Below are 16485 nucleotides of genomic sequence, written 5' to 3'. Positions count from 1 at the left end.
ATCATGCTGCTCAGCTGCTACAAGGAGTTTCAGGTGATTATAAAAATACACTGGCATTTTTTTATTTGCCTTTGTCTGCTCTCTGATCCATTAGATATTATTAAATATTGGAATGTGTATCCAGTACTCAAAGGATTGCTTACAGCAGAGTGCAATATTCCTATTAGCCTTTGCTAGCTAGCACACTCAGTAATTTCCAGGAAGATTCAACAGACTTCAGCACATACTCTACAAGGCTATGGGGAACTCGGGTAACTACACATGTGCAGCTAGCTATGACAGAACATGCCAGACTACAGCTGCTATGAGTATGCCTGTGTATGGTATTGTATGTAGACAAAGGCAAATAACTGCTATTACCTGCTTTACTACACTGCTGTATAATGATGCATCCCATCTCAGGTCTAAAATTCCTAGAGGACTGCTTTCTCAATCCCTCTTGCCCTTTTACAATTCTTTTCTGCATAGTTGTCTTCTATATTTTGTACCCATCATGCCAGGTCAGATGGATTTTGCAGTAGCTACCTGAAATAATCTGATTTAAATATCATATTGTGTTACAAATTCAAAATTACCTACACTTTATCACCTAAACTTGTACATCTATTCATTGTCCACTCCAAATAGTTTCTCTGTTGCTAGTCAAGGAAGGAGTCGATTGTGTGCATGAATGACAGCAGCACATATGCACCCCATATATTACTCCCTGACTTTAATGAGCAACAATAATAGTGTAATTACTTGAGTCACAACAGCAGACCATGTTTTAGTGAGCAAGCTGTGACTTGGTGCAACCATGATAAATATTAGCAGAGAAGCTACTTTGAAAGCATAAGGCAGCTTATAAGATTTCTTATCCAGTGGGTAGGTGAAGGTCAGAAGAAGTGTCTGAACTATAAGCAAATTCCAAAGGTAAAACTGAACTCTACATCAATAACTAAGTGGAGTGTTCTACAGGTAAAGGGAAAAAATTCACAATGGTCTAATTCTTTGAACATACTTAGCAAGCATGATCTAAGAGCTGGTATCCTATTTAGAAAACAGTACAGGAGATTTAAACAGCAATGATATTCATTAAACTCCACTGTCTGAAAACATCAGATATGTGATACCACCTTGAATATATTTTTTCACTACAGAGAGCAAGAGAAGCAGCAACTATCCTTGGTGTCTGAGTTCAGGAGACCGTGGCTCTATTTTTGGCTGCACCAACTTCAAGTGACCTGGTCAAGCTATACAGAAACTCTTTGTGTTCCCTCCTCAGCTGTAGAGTAAAGAAAACATATTTGACTTGCAAAGGTTTTTTTGTACTGTCTTTGCAGTTTTAGGTGCATGTTTAACCTAGATGCAAAACACAACATAAAATTTAAATAAGGTATCTAAAACAGCTCCCAGAAACTAGCGGAGTAGTGCTATACCAAATTCAGTTTCATGTGAACTTGCCTGGTTGGCAGTTGCCTGTGTTATTTCAAAAGTATTTGACAAAGCCTGAGAACAGATGGTAGTAAAGAGGTAAACATTCAGAAAAGATAAAGTCCAGAGATCTTGATATTTGGGGGACTTAAAGTGCAGGTACTATATAAATGCTAAAATAGACAAGCAAACTCAGCCACAAAACAAGACTGGAGGGAGAAAGCAGTCATTAAAAGACTAATGAAACTGCACAAGATGACAAAATAGATCAGTGGCATACTTTGGCTTTGAACCCAAGCTTCTCATGTCCAGCTTCAATCTAGTCAGGGAATCATGTTTTAGAAGTCACTAAGGAGAGCTGTTCGGGTTCCTCCAGCTAAGAATTTCACACTGCTACATCCTCCCTCTGCTGCAAAGCTTAAAAAAAATACATTAGCAACTCTCACCCTCTACAGACCTTTGATCTCACTTTATAATAGAAGAATCCTCCTTGCCAGACTTTGTAATCCTGAAAATAGTGTGATTTTTAGCAGTATCATTATTTGGACATCAAGGGCCAAAAAGAAACAATGACCTCCACACGGAGATTGCTAAGAGCTCTGGATTCCTAACAGTGCTTTGGGAAACTAATTTTCAATTCATACCTGAGATACTTTCTGTATATTTCTCATTAGATAAATAATTACTATAGATTTTATTACTCTACAGTCCTGCTATTCAACAGATGACTGTTTAACAGAGCAGTGTGGTGTATTTTCTGCAGTACGCAATCTGTTAAAAGAAACAAACAGGAAAATCAAGAGCCAGCCGAGTGGTTGGTTGAATGGCCTGTGGTTGGCTTTGGCAAAAGCTACTTGCTGCTTACATAGGAAATCAATTTCAGTAGGTAGCACTGAGTTTCCCTCTCTATTCACTAAGGATCACAGGCAATTCTTATATGTTAAGCACTTTCAAAAATTTAATCCAACTGCCAGTCTGGCACTAATCTCACTCTCAAAAATGCTCATGCTCCAGACAGTTGAGACCGTTCCAAATCAGAGTCATCCAAGTAGGCTGTGTATTTGCTCTTGTGTTGAAATAGCACAGCACTGCATATTTCAGTTTAATTTAAACCTCATATTTCAGTAGCATTGATAGGAAGGATTTCATATAGATTGAAAAGTTTGGGGTTCATCATCTGCTTCTACAAGAATTTGTTGACCTTGAACATGCCAATTGATTAATTTTGCCATCCAGAAAATGGAAGTATGGCTTTAAAAATCTAAAGATCAATAAAGAGACTCAGTTTCTTTTATACTGTTTCCAGTTGGAATGTTTTGTGCTAGTTCTAGTGTTCTTATGAACTATTACTTTTAAAGTTCTCAAAACATAGGATTTTAAAATTTTGAATACAACTTAATAGAAAGTAATACGCCTTTTTTATTTCTGTGAAAACATAACACAGGAAAAAATTACTCCTCTGCTTGAATTAGAAACTAAAAACAGTACAATTTTTTAATTTAGCAGGGTCTTAAAATAACCTCTTTTTCCTAATTAATGTCTTGCTCTCATTGCTATTTCATTTGATAGCGCTTTACCAGTTTTCCATCCCAGCCCTCTCCTTCAGTAGTCTCACAATTACAGGTAGACCTGCTTAATCCAAAACTCAGAGCAACTATTACAGTTCTTTCATTTTCAAGCTTATAAAAATGTGAGGGCAAATTTATTTCCATTTTATTTCCCTTGATCAAAGGGTTAATTCTAGTAGTGTAACCTATTGAGCTAGCCTAGAGACCAAACTTCCTTTCCAGGAGAAAACAGGAAAAATGTTCTCAAGAGGATGAGCCTAAAATCCACTGTTAAACCTACAGCTGTTCGGCATCTATGTGTAGATTTCAAAACACTGCCTTATGCCAGAAGATTTCTATTTCCCTCAATGCCAGCTACTCTCACCAGAATCACCTCAGACAGAGGTCTTACTACCTGCTCCTCTCAGGAACCATGTTTTATATTCCATAAGAAGCAGCAGCAGTTCTTCCTTCAAAAAGTACTAGTTCTTCCATATACTGGTACATACCCTTCTTTAACAGACCCTGGGCCCACTTGGAGAATGCCACATTAATTTCCTTATTTAGTTTTAAGTGTTTCATAATAGACCACCATAGTTTCAAAGAACTGTAACTGCCCAGTGCATGAAGCTCAGAGGGTCACAAAACAGAGACATGTCCCCTCCTCTTCCTCTCCAGCTCTCTTAAATCATTACACAAGATTATCCTGAAACGACCAAGCTACAAGAAAGCCTGCAGCCCCAGCAGCAGCTCAGCCCTCCAGCTGCTCATGCCACAGCTACCCTGCTGCTCAAGGGGCCATAGCACAAGCACAGCTGGACAGGGAACCAGGCACTGACATCTCTCACACGGGATTCAGGAGGCAGGGACAGGAACATGGAAGCTGCCAGCAGGAGAGGAGAAGAATAATATACAAGAGTTGACAGGTCTCCAAGTAATTAAGAGTTTCAGTGAAAGAGCTGTACCGCATGTTATCAAGTATTTCAGTGAGGATGGAGATAAACTAGATTTATGACTACCTAACTATATTCAAGGATTACTACTAAGCTATGTAATAAAGCCTGCTTTATAACTCTATTTAAAAGCCAAGGAAAGATAGAGCTAAATACAGGTGTGTCTTACAAAGCAGAGAAGTGGCTGACAAAGGGTATAACAGCTACAAATGTCTTTAAATATGGTAACTCCTGACCCTTGCTGGAAAGCACAAGTTTCTATCCCCAATTGCTTTAAGTGCACTTTCCTAGTTTACAGCCACTGGAAAAGTGATCCTTTTGCCTGTACTTGGTATCTGTGTTCTACATCTTACAACTTAGCCCAGCTTCTCATTAGGTAAGAAATGCTGCACTCTCCTTAAGCAAGCTGGCTATACAGAGCTGCTTCTTTCCATCTACCTAAAGTGTGACAGAGGCATTCTCCATGAGAGGGGAAAAAAGAGAAAAAATAAAAATCTTCTACTGACTTTCTGACAATTCCATAGAACTTCATCTCTCCTGATGCCATTTTCGAAGACACAGATCAAAAAAAAAAGGACTTTATGACTTGAGTCAGAGAGACAGTTTCTTTATTGCTTACAAGGATAGAGCAATTGCCTTATAAGCTGAAAATTCTGACTCTACTCCCAGCAAACAACTCACCTACCTAATTATTTAGGGTGTCTACGTCTGTCCGCTTGCACGCAGCTGCACAATAGTGAATCAGTTCTTAAAAATACATGGGGCCAGGCCGCAGGACTGTCCAGAATTTGCAAGGCCATTACTGTCAGTTTGGGCTCCAAAAGAAGATATTCCTCCCCCCCCCGCCAAATACAACCAAATCAATTTACTTTCTCCACAGGGTGGACAACCTACAATTGAACTGTGAATGTTGAGAATTTGCATAGCCATTCTGACCTGGGTGCTGGAGACTATCTCCCTCTGCAGGCTGAAGTGTCAGAGCCACTCAACCATTCAGTGACACCAATACAAAGGCCTCTGATTCAGCATACCTGATATCCTGGAACTCGAGGTACAGCTGTTCATACATCAGATTCCTCCTTCAAGTGACAAAAATCCTAAAAAATCTCAACATCAACATCTTTTTCATTAAGTTGTTAAGTCAACTAAATAATGCTAGGGATCTCAAAACACAAGAAAGATTATCTCATTAACTCCACTGCTAGGGAGCTGCTATAAATTAAACATTACTTCAAACTGTTGTGGATATCATTTGCTCACAACATTCAGGAAATAACAATTCCATTTTGATTAAATTTCACTTTGATTCGAAGTTCTGAAACAAGGTGTACATCTAATCTTGTCAAATCCATCTGAAAATCTGACCAAACTAGTTTAAGGGCCAAGGCAGTCAAGAACTTTGTCTCCAAGGCTGATGCAGTGCAAACTAGATTTTTCTTTCATTATGTTAAGAGTACGCAGTTAGAAAAACTAAATCGCCCTGAACACCACTGAAGATCTCTAATACCTTGATCTCAGGTGATCAGGTTACTGCACTGTTGAAATAGTTGTGGCATTTTGAGACATTACACTTTCTCATCTGCCATCTCCCTAAGCCTTCTACCAGCAATTTGTATCCCAGTAGCATAAAGTATAATTAACTGAGCATACTCATATGCTTCAGAAGACCATCTCAGCTGTAGATGAAAGTGGTTTGAGGTGTTTTTCAGTGAAGAGTTGGTTTCACGGTCTAAATCTGCACTACTGTGGTTCCTGTCTTCTTCCTTTCACCTTGACAATTCATTCACCGCACCTCCCTTTTGCCAACCCTACCACTCAAATAATGCAACAGTAAACCAATCCAGAAGTTACAAAAGCATTCATACTTTTTTGGATAGGGAAGCAAGGACCTTGCCTCCTAAGGACAAGAGCTATTTCAGGAATGCTGTGTCCTGCCCAGATGCATACTATAATTTCTGGCAGGGTTCACAGGTGATACAAGGTGAGATTCATTCAGAAAAAAAAGTTGCCAACTGCAGATACACTTCATGTAAGAACTGCCTTAAGTTAGGAATCCTCTACACTGGTCTCATATCTGCACTACATCTATTTTACCTGAAAGCCTCCTACTACAGCCAAGAAAGATCTGAGCCACAGTGCATAAGCATTTATTTTGCCTAGCCTGGCATATGTGCGTATGTATACGTGCATATACACACTTGGAAAGAACGTACGTTAGACTGGAAGTATGGCAATTTATAGTCAGTCACTCAGTACAGAGGGGAAGGAAAGGGAAGGGGAAGAGAGAAAGAGGTTTTAATCCCCAAGAGGGAAAATATCCTTGAGCTTCATTAAGTTCACTGTGAAACACTGAAGCCTGAGTTCTGAACATCTCTCTCATCAGTTTGATCCTAAGCACAGCAAAGCCCCCACACTTACACCAGGGGGGACATGAAGGTGATGTTGCCAGTGCAACATGACCTGTCTTCAGCACTGTAATGAATAGCAGGGAGAGAAACAAAATAAATGATTACAGCCCTTGCTTACTTTCACCCAGTTTCCTTTCAAAAAGGAAACAACTTCAACAGGTAACTGGGTGTGCATGACTGGTATGATAGTTGATTAGCATGTCAACAAGCCTGGACATGCAGTTCTGTATAGAATGAGCCTCAAATCAACTCCGCTTCGGGTGTTCTGCTCAACCTTCCTTTGAGAAATGTTAATATTCCATCTGAGATCCTATTAAGCCCATCAGTAATATTGGCAGATTCCCAGTAAAACTGAAGTAGTGTATTTTTCCATATACAATCCATTCCTTTCCATTTTTCCAATTTTACTACACAGTCATCATCCACAGAATCACTGATGGTAATTTCTATTTAAAATACAGAAATAAAGCTGCATGCTGATCAATGTCAGTGATGAAAAAGCAATTTTCAAAAGAGAGTTAGGATAAAGGGTGAGATGTACTCAAAAAGTAAACAAACATGCTAGTGAAATGACAAAGTATTAACAAATGCTTTCAGGCTGAGTAATTTTTCCATCAAAACCCATACATTAGGTCTCCTGTGGCACTAGCCACAACTACTACTACAAAATCCCACGGGCATTTTGCTAACAAATTTTACAGCCAGTGAGGTGATCCGGAGCCAACTGCATAAAAAATTGAACAGTTATTAGTTACACAGCCTAGGGCAATCTCAATTGATGTATTTAGCCAACAAAGTTCTTTTAGGAACTTCACTGCTATCATGTCAACATTAGATGGCAGCAAATAACTGTAAATGAATAAAGGGCAAAAATTTAGAAAACTGCACTAGGGCACCAACTGTGCAACACGAAGCCCCTTGAACTGCAGATACTGTCCTATCAGCCCCATAAAACAGGTGCTGTTTTACACAAAATCAAACCAACCAACAAAAATCCAAAGGAACACATCAAGTGACATCCAAGGCCAAACTTTAAAGTACACGTCTTAAAAAGATGTTATATGGGGACTTCAAGGCCATCAAAAGAAGAGATTTACTGACACCACAAGAGCTTGGTTTATCATTGCTTATAGTGTACTACATGGCTGTATACACTTTCTCCCCCCTCCTACAAGATTAGGAATTTGTGTAACTTCTACAACAGTACCACACTTTAGCATTATTTGTCAAAATTTTAAGATACCAAAGATGGATTAAAATAAATGTGGCTGGCATACTTCTCTGGTAAGAGAAAGAAACAGAATCATCTTTTGAAAACATGTTTCTTTAGTTTCACTCAGCAGTGAAACACAAAAAGGTTGGAACCCTATCATGAACTAAGAGTGAATGATTACAAATAAGCATGAATAAGTAACAGCTCAATGCCCAAGTGGAGAGCAGTGACAACTGCCGTTCCTCAGAGCTCAGTATTGGGACTGGTGCTGTTTAAAATCTTTTTTGGCAACATGGGCAGTGAGATTGAGTGCACCCTCAGCAACTTTGCAGAGGACACCAAGCTGTGTGGTACAGTCGGCAAGCTGGAGGGCAGGGATGGGCCATTTGGAGGGACCTGGACAGGCTGGAGAGGTGGGACCCTGCAAACCTCAAGGAGTTCAACAAGGCCAAGTACAAGGTCCTGCCCATGGGTCGGGGCAATCCCAAGCACAAATCCAGGCTGGGCGAGGAGTGGATTGAGAGCAGCCCCAAGAAGAAGGACTTGGGGGTATTGGTGGATGGAAAACTGACTGTGAGCCAGCAATGTGCGCTCACAGCCCAGAAAGCCAACCGTGTCCTGGGCTGCATCCAGAGCAGTGTGGGCAGCAGGGTGAGGGAGGGGATTCTCCCCCTCTGCTCTGCTCCTGTGAGACCCCCCCTGCAGTGCTGTGTCCAGCTCTGGGGGCACCAACATCAGAAGGACAGGGACCTGCTTGAGCAGGTCCAGAAGAGGCCACAAAGATGATCAGGGGCTGGAGCACCTCCCCTGTGAGGACAGGCTGAGAGAGTTGGGGGTGTTCAGCTGGAGAAGAGAAGGCTCCGGGGAGACCTTAGAGCGGCCTCCCAGTGCTTAAAGGGGCTACAGGAAAGGGGGGAGGGACTCTGCATCAGGGAGTGTAGGGATGGGACAAGGGGTAACAGTTTTAAACTGAAAGAGGGGAGATTCAGATTAGGTACAAGGAAGAAATCCTTCTCTGTGAGGGTGGTGAGGCACTGGCACAGGTTGCCCAGAGAAGCTGTGGCTGCCCCCTCCCTGGCAGGGTTCAAGGCCAGGTTGGACATGGGCTGGTGGAAGGTGTCCCTGCCCGGGGCAGGGAGGTGGGACTGGGTGATCTTTAAGGTTCCTTCCAACCCAAACCAGTCTGTGATTACACGATAAGTGACTGCTGGTATAAACCACAAAAAATTCATCAGGGTGGAAGAGGCTGACTATGGTTGTTCTGAGCATTTGATAAATTGTATCCCATTAGTTGACATCACATTCTTGCTTTTCTTTAAAAGCAACTGACCATAAATTATCCTCTTGTTTCCTGGATGAAACAATTCAGCTCTGCTAGGAAATGCAGCTGGAGGCACGTCAACGCTAGAGGGGAGCGGAGCATCACACCAGATGAATACATACAGCATTCCCTTCCTCCGAACAATTTGGGATTCCCCGATTTACTGAACTGGCATAAGTGATTGCAAGCTAGCAGTCTTGTTAGAACAGATAACAAACAAGCTACTTCATTTCACTAGTATGTGTCACTACATTTCATTAGAGCTTCAGAATTTCAGGAATTTAGCTAACTAGCCGACTGATATTTATGTGGGGATAAAATAATTTTTTTTTTTCATCTCATTTTAAGTTGCAGTACTTCTCAAGAGACATCCAAGAAGGCAAAAGTCTTAAAAATACATCACACCAACAACTTAGAATGTTGTAAGGTGGAAGAGATGCTACTCGGGAAGAAAGTGCACAACACACCAATACATTCTTGATAGCCCTTTGGGGCTATCAGTGCCTAACACAAGACTTTATCACCCGGGTTACAACTCCAGCAACTATTAAGCAACAACAAATTAAAAAAAGAGTATGAGTAAAGCCTGTGATAAGCATTCAGCACAGCTTTTCCATTCCATGGAACCAGTTTAATACATATAGAGTAAATTGCCAACCTACCTCCTTTCCGTAGCAGATAAATGGGCACAACATAAAGCATCACATGCTGGATGTAATAAATTTCCATTTCAAATGGAAGCTGTGGAATAAGGAAAACATTTGTAAATGTTTTTCATCACTAACAAATGAGTTACAAGGAATCATTTTCCTAATGGCCCACGGCAATTCCTTCAGTTCAGTTATCGCCTATGTATATTAATGAAGAGATGACATTAACGGTCAGTGCTTTGAAAGTGCAGCTAACTGTACCCATTCCATTCCCCTTGCCACAAATGCAATAAAGCAGGTAGACAATTCTCAAAATCAGCCAGAAACACAACAAAGAAGGAATAATGTAAGTTTGCTCTTTTCCCTTTCTTAGCATAAATTACCAATAACAATGCAAAGCCCTAAAGTAATCAAATCTATACTCACCCTATATGACAGTAGCCTATTTAGAAAGAAAATTGCTACCTTGTGGGTGACAGAAATCTATAATTGAGGTCTTTTCTAGATAAAAGTATATAAATAAATAAATTACTGACGAGACCTGTGCAAAAATCAACATATCTGTTTTATAGTAATCTGCATTCTGCAGTGATACTGCTAAGCTTTACCAAATGTAAAATTAAATATAAAATAACCAATATTTTATCAGTTTTAAAGAGAAGTTGCAGATTGATGTACGTAAACAAGTTACCAATTAGTAGTAAACAAGGTATTCCTTACCTGCTAACAACTTCTGGGAAATTACAATTAGTCATTTGTGTGTTTGGTAGTTGAATTCATGTTACTTCTTAGAGCAGCAGACAGACTAAAACCAACTTGAACCACAACTCTGAGTTTAGTTTGAGCCCTTTAACCCAGACCCAACTAATTCTAGCTCTTTAGTAGTTAGAAAAGGTGATGCACTTTACAGATGGGTTATTCTCATCTGTAAATGCCTTTGCCTATATCTACTTGTTAAACAACACATTTAAAACTGAACAGTAGTAGCAAGATTCAAATTCAAAATTCAGAACTCAACTCCTTGCTGCAGCTCACTTACAAAGCTGAACAGACATACTTCTCCATTATTTTTCAGACATGAGAACTGGACAATACCACCACGCAAGTATAAAAGCTCAGAGGGATAACACAAAGCCATTAACTTTGGTTCAAATGCAGACTCATTCTACCATTCTACAGGCTAAAGTGAATCCAGACGCAAGTCCCACCATCATGGTTTGTCTGTTGGAAAGGTGGGGGGGGGGGAAGCCTTCCTTTTCTATTACTGTTCTGAGACACTGAAGTCATAGCATTGAACAGAAACATTACAAACATTTCTACATCAACAGGAGCAGAGAGGTTGAAACAGAGTTTGGTTTTCTTACTAAATAGCAGTCAATAAACAGCTGGTAATTGATATGGTGATCTTTTAAATTAAATAACAATTCTTACATCCTATTTTGAATGTAAAAGATGCTAAAACCAACAGCTGGATTCTGCTAGCGCTGGCACCCTCCAGCTGAACACTATCAGTGTCCTGACTGCAACCTCCAAGATGGGCAGTCAACTCTTAGGAGACTAAGCAAAAAAAATCTTCCACACAATCTGTTATGTTATTTTATTCCAAGTATTCTGTATCAAAACAGAAAACCAAGCAATAGAGTAGTATGCAAAAGCAAGAATTTCATGGAAGTCGTGAAATCTTCTGAATCTAAGCCTTCTCTGCCGTCCCTTGTTGAAAGACACAGAGGGCAAAGTGAGAGAATCCAAATTATTTGGAAAGAAGTTAAAGCACTTTTCCTAGCTGAAGAAAAAGCTGTACCTCTCCCAGCTGGAACAGGCACACTTCAGAAACAATAGCTCCTGATATAAACAACACAACATGAGGCACTCACTCCTGCCAAGAAGAGTTCTCTATTTAATATCTGTGGTTTCATAAGTCTTCTAAATTTGCTGAGTTGTGAGGGTACACAAACACAACGCTCAGGACACTTCTGAGAACAGAGTAACAGTTGTTTTGCTGCAGTGGTGTTGACAATATTTTTTTGGTGTAAAACAAAACATCGTTTTTTCACTACAAAAGTTTGCTTGTTCTGCAGCCTGGCTAATTATGCAAGTGCATTTCCTGGTATAATGCTACAGAAGCAGAATTTGTGTACGACCAAGCACTCAAGTTGTACAGCCAGGCGACAACAAACCAAAAAAAGACAAACACAGAAGATGAACTATAGAGTTGTACTGAGTGACTGACTCACCTAGCTCTAAAGGTCTTGTCTCTAAATTGTTTTATCGGTAAGACTCACTCACAGACAGCAGACAGAGGTACCTTTTACATGCAAAGACAAACTGCAAGTGAAGACAAGGTAGAAGGGATCACCCATCAATCTAGGATTTAAAGAACCTCTGAAAACAAGTAAGCACTTAAGCAAGTGGTAAGGTTTGAGAAACTAAACATCAAAGCAACAGTTACAGAACAAAGTGAGTCAAAATACTGAGTTGGTCCCTCTAATAATAATTCACCACAGGCACCCATGAAAGCCACATGGACATAAGCCCAGGCTCCAACAACCTCCAAAGTGGACCCTCTTTACAGGTCCTGGAGACTTGTCCTCTCCTGTCGGATGCCCCTGTGGAAACCTAGCAGCCTCACTAAAGAACAGTATTGCCCTAGTAACAAACCAGTGATGTTCATCATACATTTCTTCAACCACACCTGTCCCCAGAGAGATTCAGAATCACTGGGTATTTGTTAACAGACTCATCTGAACTCTGTATATTAATTTATTTGATGGGTTTTTTTGTACTAAACCCTTGTCTCCCTTACCAGCTGCCAGAATCACTTTCTGCATTTCAATTTATTTCCCATACTCAGGATCTGAAAACACCACCACAAGACAGAAGGACAAATTACCTATTTCTTCTACTAACTTTTATTCTGGTCTCCCTTAACAGTATAAATTAATACAGAGGACAGCCTACTCTGTTACTCAAGACAGTAAGTAAGTTTTTCTCTTTTAAAGGTTCTTACTTGTGGCAAAGCAAATTTGCTTCATCCATTCATAGCTTTTAACAATGGTATAAAGTTACATACATTTCAAAACACACCAAATTAATAGTGACATACACAATTCCTCTAATGCACAAGATCAAAACATGCTAACAAAGTACTCTGGAAATGAATATTCAGCCTATTCACTGTTTACATTTTGTAATGAAGTTTCTGTTAGAAAACAAATGGTGTTTTGTTCTTCCAGGAAGAGTTTGGCTCAAAGCAGCCACATGTGCTTCTAGCCCCCACATCAGCCTGGTATGATGCTGATTCACAGGTGCCACATCCCCTGGACCCATGCTAAAGGCCCTCTGGAAGACACCGCGAATAGTGAGCAGGCCCGCACCCGAGGAAGAGGTAAGTACAGTTCTGCTAGCTAGCTAAACTCCCAGCAGCTGCTTAGGTTCTTTGCAAGACTCTGGAAAGCAGAAACTGTATCATGAAGGATTAGAGCTCACCCCTTGCATCTCTGAGCACACAGACACAGCCATCGACAGCAGTCCTCTGAGCACGTATTTGATGTCCTAACTTAAACCAGCTACTGCCTTAAGGAAGCAACTATGTCTTTCCACCGACTGCAGTAAGTTTCTGAAAAATCTCTTCAAGACAACAGTAAAGTTGAGCCCCGATATTGTCAGATATTCGGATGAGATTCTCTCCTGAGGGAGTATGATACACAATATTAGACACAGCGGTTGGTTTGCGCTTGCAGTGGGCAAGGAGGTTACCACTTTGCTCTGTTCCCTGACAGCAGTAATCTTCCCACTGTTAATTATTTATATCTTGGCCTTCTATTTGCAACAGCCCAAGCACTGTACTGTGCAAGAGAGCTCTCCATCATCCTCTACAAACACCACAGAGTATGGAAGAAAAAGGAATAGAAGGAATTCAACTCCCAGATTCTGTTTTTTTCTGTAGCACATCTAACACGAAGTCTAGCAAATATCAAACGTCATTCTGTACCAGCCGTCGTCTTAGACATTATCAGTAAATCAGACATAACCTATAATCAGTAACTCGTTTACTAAACATAATCAGTAATCAAAGAAATAAACCAGAAGCATAGGTTTTTCTTTTTACCTGTAAAGCAGACCGCAGAACAGATTAAACAACAGAGAGGGGGAACCTATAAAAGCTATACAATACAAAAATCATACAGCAAACAGGTACTAGGCCCACGTAACATATTAGTTACTTCTCAGAATATTTAGGATTGTGATAACAAATTACTTATTTGGCAGAGAAGAAACAGCTGCCAGAGAAGCCTAGAATAACGGTCTAAAAACAGACATTAAGACTTAAAAGAAAACACAAACAGGCAGCATTTGGAGAACAGACTATTTCCAGTCTTACCAAGACGGATTTCTCCAGCATACATCCAAACTGGCAAACAGCCAAACCTGACCCATGCTCAAGTTATTGTTACACTACTCAGGCAGTTCTACAACTCAGACACCAGTTTATACATTTGGGATAGATCAGAAAAGATATTCCCATATATTTGAATATTGGGAAAGAGTAGAGGAAGAAAAAAAATTATGTTAACATTGGCATTAATGTCAGCAGCAAGGCTCCTTGAAATAAAGAGCAGTAGGGCTGTCACCCACCTGCATGACAGTATAAGGAAGCATCACGGATTTTATTTGCTACAATTCTTTATAATTGTATTTTAGGGGCAGAGTGTTTAATTCAGATTTCCTGCCATACACTCACTTGTCTGTAATTGGTATGAATGCATACTGATGAGTCCAAACAAACAATCGCTGTTTCAGGTGGGTGTCTCAACCAGTACCACCCTTCCAGTCTTTCCATACAATCCAGTCAGTGCAAGGAATTATAATTCCCTTAATATATTAATTCATCAGTTTTATCGATGAATTTTATCTAGATCTCATTTTCAATTAATACTGTTAGGATGGGGTACGTATACAGAGGGAAAGCATCAGAATCCACACCAGCTACCAAAGACAGTGTTAGCATGCATGAGGCATATGAGTTCATAAAAGAGCATCTCTTGTGCTGACAAGCCTGCAGAGTGAAGACACCATAGAACACAGAACTAGGAATAATACCCTGTTACAAGGGTGGAGGGGATCAGAAACATAACACAACAAGAAACACGATTGTATTTTCACTAGTATATCAATTCTAGAAAATGAAGCTATGACTGGATTCTAATGCATGACATACCCAAATTCTGAGAAGTTTTAAAAGAATTTTTTTTCTTGGTGTGCTGATTTTGGCTGGGATAGTTACTGTCCATCACAGTAGCTGGCATGGGGCTGTAGTTTGGATTGGTGCTGAACAGTGCTGATAGCACAGGGATGTTGCAGGTACTGCTGGGCAGTGCTTACACAGAGCCAGGGCCTTTTCTGCTCCTCGCCCCACCAGCGAGGAGGCTGGGGGGGCACAAGGAGCTGGGAGGGGGCACAGCTGGGACAGCTGAGCCCAACTGACCAAAGGGATATCCCAGATCATGATGTCGTGTTCAGCAGTAAACCTGGGGGAGAGAAGGAAGGGGGGTATGTTCAGAGTGATGGCGTTTGTCTCCCCAGTCACTGTTGGGCGTACCAGAGCCCTGCTCTCCTGGGGGTGGCTGAGCACCTGCCTGCCCATGGGAAGCAGTGAATGAATTCCTTGCTTCGCTCTGCTTGTGTGCGTGGCTTTTGCTTTACCTATTAAACTGTCTTTATCTCAGCCCACGAGTTTTCTCACTTTTACCCTTTCAATTCTCTCCCACATCCCACTGCAGGGGAGTGAGTGAGCAGCTCTGTGGGGTTTAGTTGCCAGCTGGGGTTAAACCATGACACTTGGCCTGCCCCTGCAGAGGATGATGCTCATCAAGAAGATCAGGAAAAGGCACTGCACGGTGCACTCTTGACTGAATGCATCCGTTTTGACTTTTATCAATGTTATGCATATTTGATTAGCACTGTATTTGATGTTTATTGTGTCTCATAAAAAGGCACCACCGTCTTCTGGTCACTCAACTTGATTATACAAACCAGCTCACTTTAATGATGCAATGGATACAATCAGGCATTTGTAAGATCAATCTAAAACCAGGAATTATATGAGGTAAATAATACCAATTTCAGAAATAGTATTTTTCCAGTTTCTGTAGAGATAACATTAGGACTAGTTTGCACCACCAGCAGAAGGCAGATTTACATTACCAAACAAAAGTGTGATTGTACACTCCTCTTACACACCCATACCATTTTAACGCATGTAGCGCAGAAAACTGTTGAAAAAAGCAGAAACTTTGGCTCTAGTACCTACCAGCAACCAAAGCACAGTATCTCTACAACCCTCGATGTACAACTGTTCTGTTATTTCCCCTTGTGCTAGTTAGATTAAGCCAGCTTAGATATGACATACTGTGCTACTATAACATGTTCCATTTTGCTGTGTAAGCACAAGCATTTCAGGCAAAATATTTACAACAGTGAATTATTACCTTAACAGTTAACAGAAATACAGCAGACACTCTTCAGAAGCACTACACAGAGTGCAATGTAAGTATGATTCTGTTCCTAAAACAGATTTAGAATGTGTACCTCTCAAGCCAAATAGTACTAATAATAGAATATAGCAGCTTCTGGAAATGTTAAAACTTCACCATCTCAGCTGTGTGAGCAGAGACAGCAGTCCAACACCTTTGAGACATGTTCTGGTTTTTTATTTTATCTATATCAACATTTTCAGGACATCAGCTTGCAAAAAAACCAACTTAAACCAGGGGAAAGAGTTTCCTTTAAAATTTGATTAATGCAATATGAAAGTTCAAACAAAACCAGTTCTGAGTCTTTGTGGCAGTTAAAAGAATTTACTCACATAGCTAGGTTATCAGGACCTACACTGTATTCCATTTAATAAATACAGAGTAAAAAGAAATCTTTCTACTCCTGTATATCCTCTTAAACCTTTCTAGGCTCCCACTTGGAAACCT

General features: G+C 40.4%; 1 protein-coding gene across 1 annotated transcript in view; it reads right to left on the bottom strand.

Annotated features, from left to right (window-relative positions):
• TMEM164 (transmembrane protein 164) overlaps nucleotides 1-16485 on the bottom strand; it is a 47036-nt gene that overhangs the window by 4152 nt on the left and 26399 nt on the right. Inside the window, exon 4 of the mRNA XM_026848334.1 lies at nucleotides 9518-9596. Within this exon, the coding sequence (XP_026704135.1) occupies nucleotides 9518-9596 (79 nt within the window). The remainder of the gene's footprint in view (nucleotides 1-9517; nucleotides 9597-16485) is intronic.

This window comes from Athene cunicularia (assembly GCF_003259725.1).
Source record: "Athene cunicularia isolate RWA chromosome 4 unlocalized genomic scaffold, athCun1 chr4_part3, whole genome shotgun sequence".
NCBI classification, from domain to species: domain Eukaryota; kingdom Metazoa; phylum Chordata; class Aves; order Strigiformes; family Strigidae; genus Athene; species Athene cunicularia.
The sequence above is the reverse complement of the archived record's forward strand: the minus strand, read 5'-3'. Positions and strand labels throughout refer to the sequence as shown.